Source organism: Malaclemys terrapin, chromosome 4 (assembly GCF_027887155.1).
Source record: "Malaclemys terrapin pileata isolate rMalTer1 chromosome 4, rMalTer1.hap1, whole genome shotgun sequence".
NCBI classification, from domain to species: Eukaryota; Metazoa; Chordata; order Testudines; family Emydidae; genus Malaclemys; species Malaclemys terrapin.
This window is the reverse complement of record NC_071508.1, coordinates 18,103,262-18,124,935: the sequence shown is the minus strand read 5'-3', so window position 1 is coordinate 18,124,935 and position 21,674 is coordinate 18,103,262. Positions and strand designations below refer to the sequence as shown.

Genomic DNA, 21,674 nt, shown 5'->3' with positions numbered 1-21,674 from the left:
CTTTTAACACTAAGCAGTGACCAGGCTCCGAGCCCATTGTTCTGTCTTGTGCAGCTGGTTCTTGTGCTATTGTCAGCTAATAGTGCTGAAACTCTGGTCCTCAAAGATCCAAGCTGCTGCGGGTAGGAAACCTACAGGATTCACCTTCCCTGAGTCTAAAGACTGTGAGCAAAGAGCCCCGCTCTCTCCTTGCAGCCCCCAGCCTGGCCCTGGATTCCTCTTCCATGATTGCAAGGCAGAGAACCTCAAACCCATGTGAAATGAGCTGTGGTTTTGAGAATAAAAACAGTACCTAGCTTTTATGTGCGTTACTGCCAGGCTCAAAAATCATGAGTTAGCCCCCACAAATCATGATTTGTCCCCAAATCATGAATTTTACATAGAAAGATTATATGGTTTTTGGGGTCTGTCCTTCCCCTGCCCACTCCCAGTGTGTGTGTGAGACAGAGTTGCCAACGTTCCCAAATGTATGGTGTGACATTGTGCAGTCTATATGGTTTTATAAAAACATGATAATAAGTGAATATAATCTAACTGGGATAGTTTTATAAAAATTTGATAATAAGTGAATATAATGCAACTGGGATATGCTTCATGCAAAAGGTCTCTTGTAAGGTATCATTACAAAGCTCATAATCTACTGAGTGTGATCATCCTATTTGTAAAAAGGTACCACTCTTGTATCTAAAACTAGAAATATAAAACATAACCCTGAGGGCCTATTGTAATTATGTAAAGTGTGGACCATTAATGATGGTTTGGAATCTTGATGACTCCCATTAACAAGGACCATTATCTGCAGATGGCTGTGTTTACCTGTTAGTCTTCCTGTATATGTGTGTGCTGGCAAGTGAGCAATGAAGTCTTGCAATGACATGTGATCATGTCACCTGAACTGGAATCCATCTTAAACTTGTTTCATATGTCATCTTTAACTTGGTGCTTTTCCAGTGAGGGGGGTGTGGAAACCCAGAGGGACAAAGGGTTCCCGCCTTATGCAAAAGATATATAAAGGGGTGGAAGAGAACAAAGGGAGAGAGGAGCAATCATGAAGAATCCCCTAGTTATCACCTGAGCTGCAACAAGAGCTGTACCGGGGGAAAGAATTGTGCCCAGGCCTGGAAGAAGTCCAGTCTGAGAAAAAACTTACTGAAGCATCTCTGAGGGTGAGATTATCTGTATTCAGTTTGATTAGGCATCGATTTGCGCATTTTATTTTATTTTGTTTTGAGACTTACTTTGTTCTGTCTGTTACTACTTGGAACCACTTAAATCCTATTTTCTGTATTTAATAAAATCACTTTTTATTTAGTAATTTACTCAGAGTATGTATTAATACCTGGGGGAGCAAACAACTGTGCACATCTCTCTATCAGTGTTATAGAGGGCGAACAATTTATGAGTTTGCCCTGCATAAGCTTTATGCAGGGTAAAATGGATTTATTTGGGTTTAGACCCCATTGGGAGTTGGGCATCTGAGTGCTAAAGACAAGCACACTTCTGTGAGCTGTTTTCAGGTAAACTTGCAGCTTTGGGGCAAGTGATTCAGACCCTGGGTCTGTGTTGGAGCAGACAGGAGTGTCTGGCTCAGCAAGACAGGGTGCTGGAGTCCTGAGCTGGCAGGGAAAACAGGAATAGAAGTAGTCTTGGTACATTAGGTGGCAGCTCCCAAGGCGGTTTCTGTGATCCAACCCGTCACATATGGAATAAGGTAACTTTGGCCTCTTCTGTCCTCAGATCTTCCTCCCCACCCCAAGTCTCCATCAGTTCTTCCCAGTCTACATGGGCTGCAGTGGGGGGTCTCCCTTCCAGTGCTGTGAAATGAGCCCTGCAGTTTTGGCTTACGTCCTGCCCCTTTAAAAGGGAGCCCTTGCTGTTCCTGTCTCATCACCTAGCGGATAGGAAGTGGATGTCTCCTGGCTGAGCCGGCCACTTGCTGCGCGTGCTGCTCCTGTATAAACCCGAGGCCCATGGACACAAACTGCAAAGGCTCCCGAATGGACAGGACGTGGCTGCAGCCGGTTATCTGGGGTGTGCACGCATTGTGTCCGAACCTAGCGACACCACCAGGAAACATTGTGTCAGGTACCCAGCAAACAGTGAGTCTTCAGCTCACTTGATGCTTTGTGTGTGCATCAAATTGTGGTATCACTCCCCTGCCTTGTCTCATTGGCTACAAACAGACAGCACCGTCTCTTTTTCCTGGCACTGCGGGCACTGCTCTCTGAGGTGGCATGAGTTTGGTGGGTCTCAGCTCACAGCCTATTTGCGAGAGGCAGTACAGGTAACAGCTTCCATATGTCTGCAGACTCATCGGGCAAAACAGCCGGTATCCCAGCTGCTAATGGGATCCAGAGCATGGTACAATTATCACCCTGGGAAAGGAATTTGCTGAGTCAGGGAGAGAAATGTAGCCCGTAGCACTCTGTCACTGGTATCTGCTGACTTTAATAGCTCTATGTTCCTCAAGCCCAGTGCAGGATAGCAGCGAATCCTCAGCAGCTTGGGCTAGCAGCTCAACATACCCAGAGTCCTGGGGGGATTGTACAGCTCGTGCTGCTGCAGGTTCACTGCTATTCTTACCGGCGCTAGCTAGATCAACGCGAACTTGGGTATGCCTACGTGTCCTGCTGTCACATTGTTGATTGCAGTGTGGGCACACCCGGAGTTCGGATGAATCAGGACAGTACGCTTGTGTGACAATGCGGTTCTGGCGGAACCCAACTGAGAGTGCCAACTCAGGACAAATTGCTCAAATAGGGCAGTTACAGCCCAAGGCTGGGGTTTTTTCCACCTCTAAGGCAAACCAAACCAGCCAGACTAAGAGGACTTCGGTCTCACCCCCTGGCTAACGGCAAGTCTCACAAGCAATCTCCTTAGACACTCCAGTTTCCCAGTATTACCACCAGTGCCACTCGTTATGGGGACAAATGGTTATGAAAACCAATACCCCAGTAAAAGAAAAAGGTTCTCCTGATCCCAAAGGACCAAGCCCCAGACCCAGGTCAATATACAAATCAGATCTTACCCACAAATCACGCTGTTGCCAATCCTTTAGCATCTAAAATCTAAAGGTTTATTCATAAAAGGAAAAAGATATAGATGAGAGTTAGAATTGGTTAAATGGAATCAATTACATACAGTAATGGCAAAGTTCTTGGTTCAGGCTTGCAGCAGCAATGGAATAAACTGCAGGTTCAAATCAAGTCTCTGGAATACATCCCCCGCTGGGATGGGTCCTCAGTCCTTTGTTCAAAGCTTCAGCTTGTAGCAAAGTTCCTCCAGAGGTATGAAGCAGGATTGAAGACAAGATGGAGATGAGGCATCAGCCTTATATAGTCTTTTCCAGGTGTAAGAACACCTCTTTGTTCTTACTGTGGAAAATTACAGCAAAATGGAGTCTGGAGTCACATGGGCAAGTTCCTGCATACTTTGCTGAGTCTCAAGGCATATTTGCCTTCTCTCAATGGGTCCATTGTATAGCTGATGGTCCTTAATGGGCCATCAAGCAGGCTAGGCAGAGCTAACACCAGTTTGTCTGGGATGTCACCCAGCAGCATAGCATAAGTTTGAAATACAGACAGTATAGAGCCAATATTTATAACTTTAACTACAAAATTGATACACATATAGACAGCCTAATCATAACCAGTAAACCATAACCTTGTCTTAGACACCCCATTTGACCCCCTTTATACAAGATTTGCGTGCCACTACAGGACCTTGGTTGCAACAATGATCTATATGGTCCCAGATTATATTAATAACGTCACATCTTGTCAATCTGACACCCAACAATGCCTTTTATTTTAGCATCCTATGTGTGAGTAATGCATATACCCCACTGCGGCCCCTGGAGATTGGTCCTGATGGCTAGATGGCTCAGGTGCAACACTCCAAGTCTCTCTCCGGAATTAGGTGTGCACATTGCCAAATGCTGTGTCTTCAGTTCCTTTTGCACCTAGGCATTGTCTATTAGCTTTGCAGGTAAAACAGGGGTTAGCAAGCAAAGGTTTATCTGTCATGGCTGGAGGCACTGGGAAAACTGAGCAGAACTTTCTCATCCGAAGCATGTCTCTCTCTGCAGGTGTCAATATCTGTGTGAGCATCTCTGCGTGTATATGTATAAGTGTTGGAGGAGTTGGGAGCTTGGCTGGAAAGACTCTTGGAATTCTTTTTCTTTGCCTACTTCTCCTTCCATCACATCCTTGTCTTACTAGTGTTTTCCTTTCCTCTCTTTAATCCTGGAAAGAAAACAGGAAATTGGTTAAGTATGGAGTAAGGGATGAGAAATCCATGCTGGTTTCAAGGAGCTGTCTGCTTTTCTGAAAATGTGCCTCTGCCCCCCACCCATATTTGAAGCCTGGGTCTCCATTGGTGGCAGGGTAAATCAGGATTGTGACCACTGCTTATCAGGCTGGTCAGTATGATCTTACTGTTACCTAGTTCCCTCTGTCTGTTGCATGCATTTCTTGTCTATTGTCTTCTACTCTGATTGCAAGCTCTTTGGGGCAGAGAAAAACTTTCTGTTTTGTGTTTGTACAGTGCCTAGCACAAGGGAGCTCTGATCCATGACTGGAGCTCCTGGGTGCTACCATAATACAAATAGTAATGATTGCAGTTAACAGGGTCACCCTGGTGTGGATAATAGGGCAGTCACATCTGTGGTGGTGTTTGACTCTCCCTAGTGTAACTAGCCTTGGAGATCTGAAACACAACAGTGGATTTTATTTTAGTACACTGGACCCTAGCTAGAACGTGGAGTTTTGGATCCATGCGCGGTCCCGCGTAATAGTGGGGACTGCATTACCATGGATTCCAATGAAAGTAATTACATTTGGGATCCATGCGTGGTCCCAGGCTATAAGCGATTTTGCGCTATATAGATGCGCGTTCTAGCGAGGGTCCGCTGTATCATATGTTTGAGCTATGCACAAGGATTGGATTTTTATCGGTAAATGTTGGTTTCATCATACACGCACAAGCCAATGCAAAAATGTTTTCATCGATAATCATCTAAATGTACAGATAGTCAAAGTAAGAAAAATGCTGCTTGAGAATGGATCACAGTTTGATGTGAGGATATTTACTTTGTATATTGTGACATGTGATGTTGACAATTTGTGTTTTAGCTGTGACAAAGCTTTAACTGTTCGAATCTCAACATTTACTGTCATTAAATAATTGTCTGACTTCCCCCATAATTTCCTGCAACAGTGAAAATTTAAATAGATAAACATTTCAAAAGCTTAAATAACCATCAATATTTTATGTTAAAATTATATAACAAAAATTGAATTCTGCCAAGCCTACAAATAGACTATTGTACCCTGTAAATTGTTCCCGAGACACATTGGCTAAGGTACTAGACCGATCATCTCACTCGTGAACTAGATGAGCGTGATGCCAAACATCGTATCTTTGGTCCCTTTTGCCTCTAGGCATTTTCTCTGTAGTGTAACTAGTCTGAGAATAAAGAAGAACAGAAGTACTTGTGGCACCTTAGAGACTAACAAATTTATTAGAGCATAAGCTTTCGTGGGCTACAGCCCACTTCTTCGGATGCATATGCTCTAATAAATTTGTTAGTCTCTAAGGTGGTGCCACAAGTACTCCTGTTCTTCTTTTTGCGGATACACGGCTGCTACTCTGAAACCTGTAGTCTGAGAATGGGATGGTTTAAATGTAGCCCAGGTCTTCATTGACTGTTCACTTCCGATGGCTTTCGTTAAAGGAGTGGTGAATCTCACTTCAGTGTCCAGTGGACAGGTGTCCTCTTCATCCACACACAAAACCGCCACCAGAATTGCACTAAATGGCCTCTTTCTAGGCCACTTCAATAGCAAGGCCAAGGACTGAAAGGGCCAGAGGACAAATGAACAGATTTTTCACCCCCTAAAGAAGAAAACCCCACAACAGATTATACAGTTTGAATGAGAAACCTGCAAGACCAATCTGAGATCCTAGTAGATACTGTTTATCCTGAAGAAAGGAAGGAAATCTGGGATATTCTAAGCATTACTGGTATCCTCAGCTCCCTTTGTCACAGGTTAAAGGGTCCTTTTGCCATTGTGGCAGGGTTGGAGGTTTGAGTGGCACCTCTAGCTCACTCAGATCCACTGGATTTGAAACCTTTAAACATTCTCCACCTGGAAAGACTTTTATTAAAGGCCTGGAAGAGAGATCCCACAATCCATTAAAGTTGCCTGTATGTTTTAAAATTATTCTTACAATATTGCCTTTGTTAATATCATTAATGTCTTTGGTGGCTCGCTTTTTGCCTGTTACGTGAGGGGCATGAGTCAAAGTGTGTGCTGCGTCACCCTCTAGTGGCTGGTCCACATAGAGGTAACAGACTACTACTGCTGCCAGCTAATGTGGAGTTACCCCTTTAGTGCAAGTAATCAAGGTCTCTGCTGTCAGGTCAAACAGAACTGGTGACCCATGAGGGGTTATTGCTACAGTTAGCTTCTCAAATGTTTTATTGTCTTCCTTGACAAGCAGCTAAGATATATCCTTCAGCCTTCCTCCAGGTTCGCACTGCTCATCCTCCCCAGACTCCTCTACCTTGCTTATGTCTGGGGCCCAGCACTGGGGAACACTCTCCCAGCTGGGGTTCATCCTGCCCCGTATACACTCAGTGAGATTACCTGCGAGTGGGAGGAGCTGGTGTTTGTTCCGGGCCGTGGGTCTCCTGCTCTGTGGCTCTGCTTCTCCTTTGGCTGGCGACGATAAAGATCAGGAGTGCTGTCAGGAATTTAGTGCCCAGCAATCCAACCATGATACAGAGGACATTGAGATTGACCTCCGAGTACCAGCTATGGGAAACCACACGCACAACAATTAGGGTTAACTGGGAATGGAGATTTCCACCCTTTTACTGTGAATCTTGCATTTAGCTGAGCCTGAATTTTTTTCTTTCTGTCTTTACCTCTGCTGATCATTCCTGGCTGCAGTTGGGAGGACGGCTCCTATGTCGTCAATGGGACGGGATGTAGTCACAAAAGCTGTCCTATCATAAGATTCTGGAAATATACACACCCCATGATGAAGATAGTACGAGTGACCCTTTCCCTTGTAGCCATGTCCTCGTCATGAGGAATAAGAAGAACAGAGTTAACTTGTTTGTTAGCAGTGAGCATGTAACATGGGTTTCCTGTGGAAATCCACTCTATCCTTTTGCCATTTACCAGCAAAAAATATTCCTATGAGTGAGGTCTCTTGGTCTTTGGAATAATCTTGCAAGGGAAGTGGTGGAAGCTCCTCAAATGAGATAATTAAAACGAGATTGGAGAAAGCCCAGAGAAATATACTGACGGGAACCATTGTGCATTGGCCAGAAGGGAAGGGCTATGTAATCTCCAATTTCTGTGCACCTGATCTTGCAAGGTGTTAAGTGCTTTCTCGGAGATGCTAAATTCCCTCATCTCCAGAGCACTCAGGCCCAGTTCTTCAAAAGAATTCAGGTGCCTAACTCCCATTGATTTCAGTGGGAGTTTGGCACCTAAATTCTTTTGAAGAGCTGGGCCTCAGTGCCTTGCAGAATCTTATTGTATGACAGAGAAAAGCGTGGGTATGACAAGAGAGCAAATTTTGAGCGCTGCCGGTTAAACCTCACAAGGACCAGAGGTCCCATTCGTATAAGGATCCAAACGCTCAGAACTTAGCTTAACTTAGCTGAACTCCTTTGCTATTATTAGGCTGCAGATTTTATGGGGAAGGGCCTCTTCTTGTGAGGAGTCCATTTCCACCCAAGTCAGACCCTCCACCAGAGTGGCTGTTCCTATGACCTGTTCTTGTATTGCTGCTTCCTGCACTGGCTGAAAGTGAGAAGGGCAGAAAAGGAGGAATATCAAAGCAAAGTGCAGCGTTCATGATCCTTGACCAAGGGCCGTGTTCAGTCTGAGATTTGGTCAGGATTCAGCTCAGTTCTTATTTCACCCACCCTAGTTCGGATCGACACCCTTTTAATGCACACTGAAAGTTAATTCAAGCAAAAACTCAAATGGCACAAACTCAGCCTTAAACCTCAAAAAAGTCAGAATTTTGGGGGTGAAGGCCCAGCCTCTTTAAAGCTCTTATTGGCTTTTACGCAAGACCCACAACACACGGCAATATAAAAGATAATTTGTAGATGATACTAGTAGGTATCAAAAGCCTGAACAGGTGAATTTAGGATTTTTTCATTTGTCTCCTGGAATTTCCCTGCTCTGAGGAGCCCATCTGAGCTCTGGCCTGTAACCACATTCACCAGGGGATGAGAATTTGCTGACTTTTAAGGGAAGGCCAGTTTTCTTTGAGTAACTCACCCAAAACATTCAGTGTGATCATCTTCAGTAGCATGGTACTTCCCTGGAGATGGGTCTCACAATGATACTCCCCCGAGTCACGTAGCTGGAGCGCCACCAGCGTCACTATAATCACTCTGTTCCACCGGTCAAGCTTTATCCTGGTCCTTTCTCGCATATTAACAATCTGATCAATCTCAACGCTGACGACAGGTTGACATCTGGTTGCGGTTATCATTTTGCACCAGGTAAAATTATTAGGTCTTCTGCTGTCGTCCATCATAAAATAGGAACAATTTAGGGAGATGGAGTCTCCTTTTTTGGCAGATAGCCTCATGGGAGCTGGAGAGAGAGACCGGTGACTGGTTATTGTGAGAAAGGGACAGAAAGAGACATGTCCTGTGGGTGTATAAATGCCCCCTGCATCTAAATCTGAAGACAAAGGATCAGACCAAACTCCAGCCCAACAGCAGCTTACAAAAGACATGGAAATAATCTCTCCCAGCCCAAGGAAAATATTTCCTAGGATTGGCTGTGCACAACTACCACCAGAAAACTGCACAGTATCCAAGCTGCAATCAATCACCATGGGGCAGCCCTGAATCCAGCCTGAGCATCTGCTAATGCTGCCATCACTTTGAAAATGCACCTTCACTACTAGCCCCTCTGCTCCTGGCAGTCTTAGCATCCAAGGAGCATGGGGAAGCTTGCACCATGTTGGGCCTCCCCAGTGTGTAAGGATAAGGCTCCAGGGTTGCTGTTGCGGCACCTTTCACGGACAGTAACAAGACACAGCTGTTAAACGGGACAGGGGTGGTAGAAGTGAAGATGCCCCAGAGTCTGGGATGTCTAGCAGCTGGTCTGACCATCCTTCTTATTGGTCTTTCCAACTGGTAACCAGGACTTCAAATTGGGAGTGATGTTTCTCCATGTCGTGGGGTTTCTATTAGAGTTGGCCAAAGATTTTCTGTCTAAAAGGGGAATTTGTTTTTAATGGAAAATGGCTGTGTGTGAAACAGAGAATATGTGCCAAAAATGTTCACCTTCCTGGAAAAATATGGATTTTTTTTATCTAACAACCCATAACTGAAAATATTCAGTTTTAACCCAAAACAATTTGTTTTAAGGGGGTCAGAAACCCTTGTTTGTGGTGTTTTGAGAAACAATGGAAAAACGGTTTTTTGTTTTTATCAAAAGTTTTCATAGGGCAACAAAATTTCCCAACCAGCTCTAGTTTCTACCTATATATGTGCTAGCATGTGATGCATGTATGTGTGTGTTTGTGTGTGTGTGTGTGTGTGTGTGTTTATGTATACACACACACATTTAAATGCATACATGCATCTGATACGTATGTTTTTTCTATAAGTAGATATAAAATTGGGGTTAAAATACATTAACCATCGCTCTGTAGTATCACTGGCATATCTGTCTGCACAGAATGTGTTTTATTTAGAAACTGGACTGGGAATAAGAACATAAGAGCATAAGAATGACTGTACTGGGACAGACCAAAGGTCCATCCAGCCCAGTATCCTGTCTACCAATAGTGGCAATGCCAGGTGCCCCAGAGGGAGTGAACCTAACAGGTAATGATCAAGTGATCTATCTCCTGCCATCCATCTCCACCCTCTGACAAACAGAGGCTAGGGACACCATTCCTTATCCATCCTGGCTAATAGCCATTAATGGACTTAACCTCCATGAATTTATCCAGTTCTCTTTTAAACCCTGTTATAGTCCTAGCCTTCACAACCTCCTCAGGCAAGGAGTTCCACAAGTTGACTGTGCTGTGTGAATAAAACTTCCTTTTATTTGTTTTAAACCTGGGAATGGAGCATGAGTCTAATTTGGAATATCCAGCTTTGAGTTGATTTGTGTCCCAACCTTCTCTTCACTGATCTGTAGCTCACCTTCATAAGATACTGCCACTTTTATCTTTTTCAATGGGATAATCTTCATATGATCGGAAACGCCACACCAGTATATTCCCGAATCCTCTACCCGGAGCTCCGTCATGGACACAGAAATCCAGCCAATTCCCAAGTCTTTTAGGCTGACCCTTGCATCTGGAGAATTTAGAGAATTCCTTCCTGCTGTGGGGGAGCTCTGGACTATGGTGCGGCATTCCAAGTCTGACAGCTCCTTGCACCAAAATTTCTCACTTTGTAAATACTTGTGTTCGTTGTAGTGACACACTGTAGTGAGCGCGCCTCCCCGCACTCTTCTCACCATTTCCAGGTCCTTTCCTGCAATGCAGGGCCCTTCCAAGGAAAGAACAAATTGACGTTAGAGTTGAGAATGACCTGTGGGGACAGTGGCTCTTAACCAATGACCTGCCATCCCTGCGACTACTTCAGGCTGCTGTGATTGTTATTCTAAGCTCCTTACCCCTGCCTAAATGAGCCTCTGTCCTGAGCGCCAGTGCATATCAGCTGTCTCCTTCCCATTGAATAGTCCATGCTCTGTTCCACTCTGGAGCTTACATCACCCAGTCTTCAAAGTGGGTTAGAGTGTGAACAACTAATCAGGAGCTAGGCTGGCTCTGTCTGGTACAGTCTGGTAAACTGGCACTGGTCTGGTCATCTAGTCCACCCCCTTTTCAGTGTAGGAGTGTTCGCTACAGCACATTCTCTGTTGCTTTCTCCAGATTGACAGTGTGATGGGTTGGATCACAGAAACCCCATTGGGAGCTGCCACCCGATGTGCAAAGACTACCCCTGCTTCTGTTTTCCCTGCCAGCTCGGGACTCCAGCACCCTGTCTTGCTGAGCCAGACACTCCTGTTTGGCTCCAGCCACAGATCCAGGGTCTGAATCACTTGTTCCAAAGCTGCAAGTTCACCTGAAAACAGCTCGCAGTAGTGCGCTTGTCTTTAGCACTCAGATGCCCAACTCCCAATGGGGTCTAAACCCAGATAAATCCGTTTTACCCTGCATAAAGCTTATGCAGGGCAAACTCATAAATTGTTCGCCCTCTATAACACTGATAGAGAGATGTGCACAGTTGTTTGCTCCCCCAGGTATTAATACATACTCTGAGTGAATTACTAAATAGAAAGTGATTTTATTAAATACAGACAGTAGGATTTAAGTGGTTCAAAGTAGTAACAGACAGAACAAAGTAAGTCACCAAGCAAAATAAAATAAAATGCGCAGATCTATGCCTAATCAAACTGAATACAGATAATTTCCTCACCAGTTCCAGAGTGCTCCCTTTTACAGGCTAAGCTCCTTTTAGCCTGGGTCCAGCTATCACTCACACCCCCTGTAGTTACTGTCCTTTGTTTCAGTCTCCTTCAATTATCCTGGAAGGGGGGGGCGGTGGAGAGGCTCCTTCTTTAGCCAGCTGAAGACCAAAATGGAGGGGTCTCCCACAGGTTTAAGTAGACTCTCTCTTGTGGGTGGAGACCTCCCTCCTATGCAAAGCCCAGCTCCAAGATGGAGTTTTGGAGTCCCCTGGGCAAGTCACATGCCCCTGCATGACTCAGTCTTTGCAGGCCAACGCCATTGTCCACATGGCATCTTGCATGTCTCCAGGAAGACTTCTCATGTGGATTGGAGCATTCCAAGATGCATTGTTCCCTAAGTGTCTCCTGATCAGGTACTTAACCTGGCGAATTCCTTCCTAAAGAAGCTGACCAAATGCCTCACAAAGCTTACTTAGAAATCAGGCAAGCATACAGCCCATATTCTTAACCTCGAGTAGAAAATGATATATATGTACAAATAGGATGAATAGATATAGTAGATCATAACCCTTACGGAGATATGTTACATGGCACAGGCAGCACAAAACATATTCCAGCTATGTCATCCATACATTTATAAGCACCCCCTCCCCATAAAGCCTTATGGGGTACACTGTCACAGACAGGACCCAATTCCTAGGTGGGTTTGGATAAGGAATCCCTTCTAGCAGGAGAGGAGCCTGTTTTCACAATTTGGGGTGTTCAAATCCTCCCTGAAATCCATTTGATAGCTTTTCTTTCTAAAATATACAATTGCTGAGGAAAAAAATATGGAGACCCAGCAGACAGAGCATTTCCTGCCATCACAAATAGCTGGGAGCCCAATTTCCGTGCCTGCTCGCAGCCGGCCAACGTGATAAGTGCAAGAGCAAACAAGTGCAGTGTGCTACAAATGGAATATTCCGTGTCTACGGGAGGGGAGGGATAATTTCTCGATGCCTTACCTGCTAGTGCCAGCAATAGCAGACGGGCTGGGAAGCGACCCATCCTGTAGGCTTAGGTCTTGGAGAAGTGGAATGCAGTCTCCAGGCGTCTTTGGTGCTGTGAAGATGAATTTCCCCTCACGGGTAGGAAGTGAACTCCCTTTGTCGCTGTCTGTCACGTGTTGCTCTGGAGTGACAGTGTCGGTTTGGAATTGTTGGGAAAATTCTCTAACTGGAGCAATGTCCCTCAATTTAGTCTTTGGGGCGGGGTGCCTGTGTTTCTGTGTATTTGAACTACCAGCTGCTTCTCATTTAAAAAAGCACAACAACTTAGCTATTGACACTTGAACATAGGGAGCTGGGCAAGAGGATGGTGCATATTATAGCTTCAAATAACATTTTTAATATCAGTGTATGTTATTTTGTTAACTCTTAGTTTCTGTATTACACAATGTGGGCCAGATCCTCTCCTGCACCCATCTCCACTAGCCAGGGTTGGGGGGCATCAAGGTGTTTCAAATGGTCTGGAGGCTGCTCTAAATTTCACAGTGAAGAAGGAACTTCTCCATCAGCCTGGGACAGCTGGCGTGTAGGGAGACCAGGGCTTTCCCGCTACCCTCTTGCAGTGCCATGATCTCCCTTCAAAATGTTTCATGAAACAGAAGTTTTCCAGACAGCTCTGCTGATAAAGGATAGTTTGGTTGGCTTCCTTGTGACCCCTGTACTGATTGCACTGCCTATGGTTGCCTACCACACCTTTGAGAGAGCCTATGCTGCACCTCTTATCTTCACCCAGTGGGAAAGAGGTGAGAGTCAGCGTGTCCTGCTCCTGTATGAACCTGAGCATGTGGAAAATGACCCACAAGGGCTCTGTGTAGGACAGAAGCTCCCTGGAGAACGTGGTTGGCACCTGAACCTGGGAGACTGTCAGTAACAATGTGCAAGGAGCCCAGTGAATTGTATCTTCAAACAAACCTCTGTTTGTGTTTGCATTAAGCAAGGTGTGAAGGTGTAAGGGATGCCATTCCTCTGGGGTCAGAGGCCTGGGGCTGGCTGGCCGATTAGCCCTGCTCACTGAACCTGAGAGAGAGCTGGAAATTTAATTAGCTGACCCTTATTGAAAAAAAAAGGCAGCAGGAAATGGCAGAGAGGACTACAACACCCCCCAGGAAGCTAAGGGGCCAGGGGCTGCGAGCCCGTTGGACTGCTGCTGGCGCTACTGCGAAGAGGAATTGCGCCAGAAACCAAACGGACAGAAGGGAGACTGCGTGGAGCCCTTTATTGCTGAGACTCGGTGATAAGAGCCAGGAAATGTTGGTTACTGGAGTTACTGGCGTGAGAGTCAGGCTTGGGGAAGGGACTCCTTGGCCAGCACAGACTATAAGAGAAGAGTTGATGAGGGTTTTTTGTTTTGTTTTGTTAAGAAGGGTTAAAATGAAATTGCTGAAAATTGCTTCCCTGGATTCCTTGAGAGCTCAGACGGAATTACCTCAGAGGGTGAGCTAATTCCGTGAGAGGAAAGCCTGGTCTGGTAGAAAGAAGGCGCTCTAAGATAGGCCCCAATCCTCTGACACAGGGACTATCACCAAGGGGGTTGCCCCACGCTGGTACATTGTTTGTGAGAATCCTTATGACAGGTCTTAATCCCCCTGAACAGAGACAACATTGTTTCTGTCCCTTGGCACTGTGTGTGCGCTGCTCTCTGAGGTGATGTGAGTTTACCTCTGGGTAAGGTATCTCCCTGGACACGTGGGGAGCATTCAGTTGGTTTTCTGGAGACATCCAGCCAGGCTGGACACATTTAGTAAAACTGCTAGTTTTTCATGACAACACTGAGTTTCAGTGAATCAAGACAAGACACATGAGACACAACAATGCCCTTTATTCAGCATCACCTGGGTGAGTAATTCATATAGCCCATTGCACCCTCTGTCGATTGCACCCGAGATACGCTGTGGCTGCTAAGATACGCCAGTGAAAGTCCCACTCGTGCGCTAGGCGAATGCACTGCCAAACGCTGCATCTTTGGTTTCTTTTGCTTGGAAGCATTTTCCATTAGCCTGGCAGGCAAAGCTTGGCATAGCAAGCAAAGGTTATCCGGCATGGGGGCACGGGGAAAACCGAGCAGAGCTTTCTCATCCTGTCCTCATCTGTGCAGCATCGCTACATGTATGTGCGTTTGTCCTGGGGGAGTTGGGAGTTTGGACAGACAGACTCTTGGAGTTCTTTATTTTTCTGCCCATCCTCTTCCTCCTCCTCCCATCCTGTCCAAGCGTTACCTGTTCTCTTGTACTGGAAATGGAAGAGGAACACAGATTAGAAAGCGGGTGAGAGATGAGAAATGGAGACTGTTGCTGACAACCTCCCATATGGATGGCAGGCTCATTACACGTTCATTTAGCTTCAGCATTTATCCTCTCCCTTAGGAAGCAGCAAAGTTTGCCCTGGAACCTTATTCCAGTTCCCCAGGGCTCTTTTCCCTCTTGTTTCCCTAGATCTGTAGCCCAGCACCGTGGAGTGTCTCCCAGTGGGGGTTAATTCTGTCATGTGAACGCTCATGAGATCACCTGTGAGTGGGAGGTGCTGGTGTTGGTTCAGGTTTTGGCTCCCCTCCCTCGTGGCTCTGCTCCTCTGATGGCTGGCGATGGTAAAGATCAGTATGGCTGTCGGGAATTTAGCAACCAGGAGTACCGTAATGATGCAGAGGAATGCACTGAAATGGGCCTCAGGAAGGCTGTTTTGGGAAACCACACATACAACAGTTTAGCTTTAACTAGGAAAGGAAGTTTTCCACCTTTTAATGGGAATCTTGTATTTTGGTAACATAGAAAGCCAAAGACAATCACTGTCTCTATCTAACGTTCTCCCTGCCCACACATGCTGGGACTCATGGGAGGCTGCAAAGATGACAGTTGTCCTAAACAATAGCTTTAATCTGAAGGCAAAGGCAGCTGATGGAAACGAATCATTCCTATGGAGTGGAAAGAACAGACAGATCACTAAGGGCCTGCTCCAGCTCCTAGTCCAATCAGTGGGTGTCTTTCCACTGCCTTGAGGGGGTTACATCAAACCCTGTAAGAGACTCGGAGGATGGGGTGTGTGTGTGTCTTTTACAACCCCACCCTTTTAATCTGCAGCAGAGCCAGAAAATCCCCTCGGGGGACTCTAAAGTCAGCCCTGAAGACTTTCCTTTGTTTGATGTTCATACCTCTGCTCCTTGTTGCTGGCCACAGTTGGGTGGGCGGTTTCCCCCTCGTTAGTGGGAGGCGAAGTAGCCTCATTAACTGTATCGTAATACACACTTTTTTCTGAAAATAAACACAAGAGTGAGTGACCCTCCTCTGCATGGCCCTGGCCTGCTTGACATCTGGAAGGGATGGGAAATCATGACGAGGCATTATAGCCTTCTCGTACTAATCGTGAGTGATCGCTTTGTTGGTTAACAGTGAGAATGTGACAATAGGGTGTGATGCAGGAGCCCTTTACCACCCAGAGGAGTCCTAGCCCTGAGGCTTATTGGTGTGTAGTCCAATAATCCCTCACGGAAGTCCTGTGCGTTCTATCCAGGTTGTTATGTGGTGCCTCTCACCATAGTATCTGAGCAAAACAAGTTTAGTGTCGACACCACCAGAAAGTGAGTAGCAGCTATGGAACTAGAACTCACATCTTCTGATTCCCAGGCCCCCACACCACCCATTGGGCTACACTTTTTCACTGGAGACATTTACAGCTAGTATGGCACACGCCTTGGAAAATCTACTAGAAGGAACAACCCTGCAATGGCCAGAGGGATAGTCTAGACAACCATTGGTTTCCATGCACCCAACCTTGCCAACTACTGAGTGTCTCCGGTGAGATGGACCTGGTAGGTCTGGGGTCTATGACAGATAAAAGGGAAAGCATGGCTACTGCCGGAGAATACGTGTGAGCAGGGACCGATAAGCCACATATGGGAAAAGGTCCCCTTGGATAAGGATCCAAGTGCTCAGTTTATGATCTGACCCTCTTCGGGGTTATTGGGATGGAATTGTCTCGGGGACAGGCTATCCCTTGTGAGGCTCCATTTTCAGTCTAGTCAGGAAGACCACAGGAATAGCTTCTCCCAATTTATTTCCTGTATTTCTGCGTCCTATACTGGCTCAGAGTAGGAAGGGTGGAGAGGCATGAAAATGGGTATCAAACATAAGAGCGGACATACTGGATCAGACCAAAGGTCCATCTAGCCCAGTGTCCTGTCTTCTGACAGGGGCCAATGCCAGGTGCCCCAGAGGGAATGAACAGAAGAGGTAATTATCAAGTGATCAAAGAAAAGTTTAATATTTGTGAACTATAATAAAGGGATGAGTTCAGTCAGAGATTTGGGCAACATTCAGATCAGTTCTGGGGCCATTTCTTTTGCTGGTGTAAATTGGTGTAGGTCCATAACAACTAATGATTCCCCTCTGATTTACGTGGGCAGAGGATCTGGCCGAGTTTGTTTATAAGACTAGTAAATATCAAAAGTCTCAAAAGGTAAATTCAGAAGTTGTCTCTGGGTCTCCTGCAATTTCCCTGCTCTGACGAGCCCATCTGAGCTCTGCCCTGCTATCACATCCACCAGGGGATGAAAATTTGCTGACTTTTAAGGGAAGGCCACTTTTCTTTGAGTAACTCACCCAAAACATTCAGTGTGATCCTCTTCAGTAGCACGGTACTTCCCTGGAAATGGGTCTGACAATGATACTCCCCCGAGTCACGTAGCTGGAGCGCCTCCAGCGTCACTATAATCACTCTGTTCCACCGGTCAAGCTTTATCCTGGTCCTTTCTCGCATATTAAGAATCTGATCAAACTTAATGCTGCTGACAGGTTGACATCTGGTTGCGGTTACCATTTTGCACCAGGTAAAATTATTAGGTCTTCTGCTGTCGTCCATCATAAAATAGGAACAATTTAGGGAGATGGAGTCTCCTTTTTTGGCAGATAGCCTCATGGGAGCTGGAGAGAGAGACCGGTGACTGGTTATTGTGAGAAAGGGAAGGAAAGAGACATGTTCCCCAGGTGTATAAATGCCCCCCTGCATCTAAATGGGAAGACAAAGGATCAGACTAAACCCCAGCCCAAAAGGAGATTGCAAAAGACGTAGAAATAATCTCTTCCAGCCCAAGGAAAATATTTCCTAGGATTGGCTGTGCACAATTACCACTGGAAAACTGCACATCAATCACCACGGGGCAGCCCTGAACCAGCCTGAGCATCTGCTAATGCTGCCACCACTCTGAAAATGCACCTTCACCACTGGCCCCTCTGCTCCTGGCAGTCTTAGCATCCGAGGAGTTGAGGATTGAGTGAGCCCTGAAGTGGGGATTCCTCTCTCCTCCCTAGAATGGGGGACCACCTAGGACAGGGCTGAGGTAGTTTGGCTGGGGTAGCACGGGGAAACTTGCCCTGCAACTGTCCACGCTGGGCCTCCCCTGTGTGTAAGGATAAGGGTCCAGAGGTGTCATTGCAGCACCTTTACCAGTAGTGACAACAAACAACACTCAACCAGGACAGGGAGGGTGTGAATGAAGAAGCCCAGTCTTGTTATTGTGCATCCCAACTGGTAACCAGGACTTCAAATTGGGAGTGGGGTTTCTCCATCCCATGGGGTTTCTATCCCAGCTGGTCAAAGATTTTCTGTCTAAAAGGTTCAATTTTTGATGCAAAATGGCTTTTTGATTAAATAGGGCATTTGGGGGAAATGTTAATTTTCATTTAAAAAAAAAAAAGAGTTTTAATTGAACAATCGAAAACTGAATTTTTTTGAGTTTTCAACCCAGACCTTTTGGTTTTCATTGTTTTGACAAAAAGACTAAAAATGTTTGGGGTTTTTTGGTTAAAATTCTTTGGGGATGGGGGTGAGGTGGGCTGGGGTGGGAGGGGGAGAAATACGTTCCTAACCAGCTCTTCTTTTTACATAGATATGTGATAAGTGTACATTTAAATACATACATATATGTGTATGATACACATGGTGTTTCTATGTCTAGATATGTAATTGAAGGTTATTATTTTAACCATCTCTCTCTATAACATATACTGGGGAATTGACATGTATAGACCCTGTGTTTTCTTTGGAATAGGAATGGAGCATTAGTCTAATTTGGAATATCCTGGTTTGAGCTGATTTGTGTCCCAACTAGGTCATGACTGGTCTTTAGCTCACCGTCATAAGAAACAGTCAATTGAATCTTTTTCAATAGGATAATTATCTGATGATCGTAAACCCCACAGAAGTATGTTCCTGAATCCTCTATCTGGAGCTCCGTCATGGACACAGAAATCCAGCCTGTTCCCGAGTTTGTTAGATCGACCCTTCTCTTTGGTGCAATATTTAGGTTTTTCCCTCCCTTTGCTCGGATGCTCAGGAAGAGTTTGCTGTTGCATCCCTGGTCTGGCAGCATCTTGCACCAGAATTTCTCCTCTAGTGAATATTTGTCATTATTGTAGTAACACGTTGTACTGAAAGAGCTTCCCTGTACAGCTGTCACCAATTCCAGCTCCTCTCTGGCCAGGCATGGCCCTGCCAAGGAAAGAAAAACATTGGTGAGAATGACCTGCCCATCAATGCTGCAACTTCAGGCTGCTGTGACTGGTTCTCCAAGCTCCCATCTCTGTGTAAAGGAGCTTCTGTGGTGAGACTCGATCCATTGCCACTGCCTCCTTCCCATTCAACTTCCCATGTTCTTCCCCACTGTGAAGCTTATGTCCCCCGATCTTCATTGCAGGTTAGCATGTGAACAACTGATCAGGAGCTAGGCTGGCTCTATCTGGTAAACTGGCACTGGTCTGATCATCTAATCCTTGAGTCATCTTGCAGGGTTGTTCCCTACAGAACATTCTCTGTTACTTTCTCCAGACTCATGGCACCCAGTTCCTAGGTTGGTTTGGAGACAGGAATCCCTTCTAGCATGAGAAAAGTCTGTTTCCAAAAATTGGGGTTGGTTAAACCCTCTCTGACATCCACTCTATGGCTTTTCATTCCACTATAACATATGCAATGACTGGGGGAAAATATGGAGCCCTAGCAAGCCAAGCATTTCTCGTCATTGCAAATAGCTGGGTGCCCAATTTCCATGCCTGCTCGCAGCCTGCCAAAATGATAAGTGCAAAAGCAAACAAGCGCAGTGTGCTACGAGTGCAAGAGCAAACGGAATGTTCTGTGTCTACGTGAGGGGAGGGCCGATCTCTCGGTTCCTTACCTGTTAGTGCCAGCAATAGCAGCCGGGCTGAGAAGCGACCCATCCTGTAATGGGAAGTGGTTTAGATCTTGGAGAGGTGGAATGCAGCATTGAGGCTTCTTTGTTGCTGTCAAGATGGGTCGGCAGTGAACTCCCTTTGTCACTGTTTGTGTCGTCATGCTCCAGAGTGACAGTATCGTTTGCAATTGTTGGAAAGATGCTTCTACCACAGTCCTAATCTGAGCCTTCACACAGGAAGCCTGCATTTTGGCTATCAGCTGCTTCTCATTTTAGCACATGTTTAGATATCTGCTTTTGGAAATGGGGAGTGAGGGGAAAAAAGAGAGAGTAGCACATGTTCTATTTTTAATGACATTTGAAGCCTTGGTGTATAGTACATGAACAGCTTTTAGTTTTGTACCCCTAGATCTCAAAGCACTTTATAAAGGGGGGACTTAGCCATAGCTACATTGTCCTGCTAGGAAAACAGAGATGGGCAATTCCTTTGCCTGGTGTTTGTCAAAGTTAGACTCAGGACTCATAGTTTGTCAGACCACTCTGTTTTATTAGCACAGCGCTCTGCTAATACATTCAGATAATGTGAGCCTCTATGCAAGATTCAAACAGTCTTATTTATACAGATAAAAGGGTGCGAACTAAACAAAGGGACAGAGAGAGCAAAATTGTAAAATATGCATGGAGCACAATATGCATATCCTGCCTCCTTGTTAACTCTTATCGGATCTAAGACTAATGCTTCACCAATTGCCCTTAAGTGGCAAGTTAAGCAGTTAATGTCTGCTTTCCTGCCCCCCTGGCTTGCAGCATTTCTCATTTCTACTTAAAGGTACATACAGCATTCTTTAATTCATTCTATTTCTTTAATATAATTCATTTCACTTTCACAATCCCTCCTTTTGGTCAAGCTTACGCAAAGACCAACAATTACTGGGTTCCACATATTAATAGTTCTTTATCTCTTCGTTCATCAGTGATATTTAACATCATCATATTAGCACTCTGTTTTGGGGCAGTCACTGGGTGGCATACCTTACACAATTCTGGATACAAGAGGAGATTAACTGAAAACATACAAAAATCATTAGGATTCCACACAGGATAGTCAGGGCTCCCTGAAACAACCAGTTTCCTATACCAGAGAAATTGAATAGGTTACTTAGCCACTTCCATAAAGAACTCGGCTCTTCGTAGGGAAGATATGCAATTTGTTCTAAGTGACTAGTGCGATCTATTACCTCATTGGTGTCGTCAGGTATGAACACACAACATTCTTTTCCAATGAGAGCACAGGTCCCTCCTTTGGCCGCCAGCACTATGTCCAATGCCTGACAGTTTTGGAGGGCCGTCGGATCGCCCCTGTTTCTTTGGCCAGGGTCTTTAAACTCTCTCCGGTTTCATTTGCCATTATTTCAACTACTGCTTGTAACCTTAGGAACCTTTTTGCATGGTGTATTACTCCCCCAAGTGGGATAAGGGAACCGCCAATGGCCTCTTCCCAGGTCAAGGGGCTTATGTTATTTACATACCATTGGGCATCTGATAAGTCCCTTCTTCTTCGCCTGAAATTACGAAGGCGTTCTAGTGGGAAGGACCCTAGCACTCGGAATTGTGGGAAGAGTCGGGCGGGATAACAGATACCTGACCAGTTAGCTGGTAACACAGTATAAGCTTTGGTTCCACAAACCCAATGATGGCCTATTAAGGCTGGGAAGGGTCGGTTGCACCCATTTGTCACATAGGTGCCTACAAAGGAGGAGTAATATCCTCCGAAGGGCACAGGGTAATTCTCCTTACGAGGAGTGGTGTTATTTGCATGACATTGAAAGATTGTATTGTTTTCACTAAGATTACTGTAGGGGGAACAGGAGATTGATTTTTCTGTTTGATCCCATGTCGAGAAAAATTCATATCCCCGTACCCGGCCCGCCACTCTTTAGTTTTGTTCGAATAATCCCATACACCATTGGCCACAATATGCTGAAGGCAACGGCT

General features: G+C 45.5%; 2 protein-coding genes across 3 annotated transcripts; both read right to left on the bottom strand.

Annotated features, from left to right (window-relative positions):
• Positions 1-3,114: 3,114 nt before the first annotated feature.
• LOC128837050 (uncharacterized) lies at positions 3,115-12,559 on the bottom strand. 2 transcript variants are annotated; one of them, XM_054027880.1, is made up of 6 exons: positions 12,482-12,559; positions 10,202-10,552; positions 8,310-8,630; positions 6,932-7,025; positions 6,651-6,818; positions 3,115-4,244 (listed from the first exon to the last, which is right to left on the bottom strand). In XM_054027880.1, the coding sequence occupies exons 1-6, from the start codon at positions 12,522-12,524 to the stop codon at positions 4,217-4,219; spliced, it is 1,005 nt and encodes a 334-aa protein (XP_053883855.1). In that variant the 5' UTR covers positions 12,525-12,559; the 3' UTR covers positions 3,115-4,216. The 2 variants fall into 2 exon arrangements, with proteins under 2 accessions (XP_053883855.1, XP_053883856.1); XM_054027881.1 differs by lacking the exon at positions 6,932-7,025 and having other exon boundaries at positions 6,651-6,722.
• A 1,801-nt stretch (positions 12,560-14,360) lies between these two features.
• LOC128837227 (polymeric immunoglobulin receptor-like) lies at positions 14,361-19,769 on the bottom strand. Its single transcript, XM_054028217.1, has 6 exons — positions 19,683-19,769; positions 18,647-19,003; positions 17,116-17,436; positions 15,669-15,768; positions 15,028-15,194; positions 14,361-14,752 (listed from the first exon to the last, which is right to left on the bottom strand). Exons 1-6 carry the CDS (start codon positions 19,723-19,725, stop codon positions 14,736-14,738), a joined length of 1,005 nt encoding a protein of 334 aa, XP_053884192.1. The 5' UTR covers positions 19,726-19,769; the 3' UTR covers positions 14,361-14,735.
• Between the last annotated feature and the right edge of the window lie 1,905 nt (positions 19,770-21,674).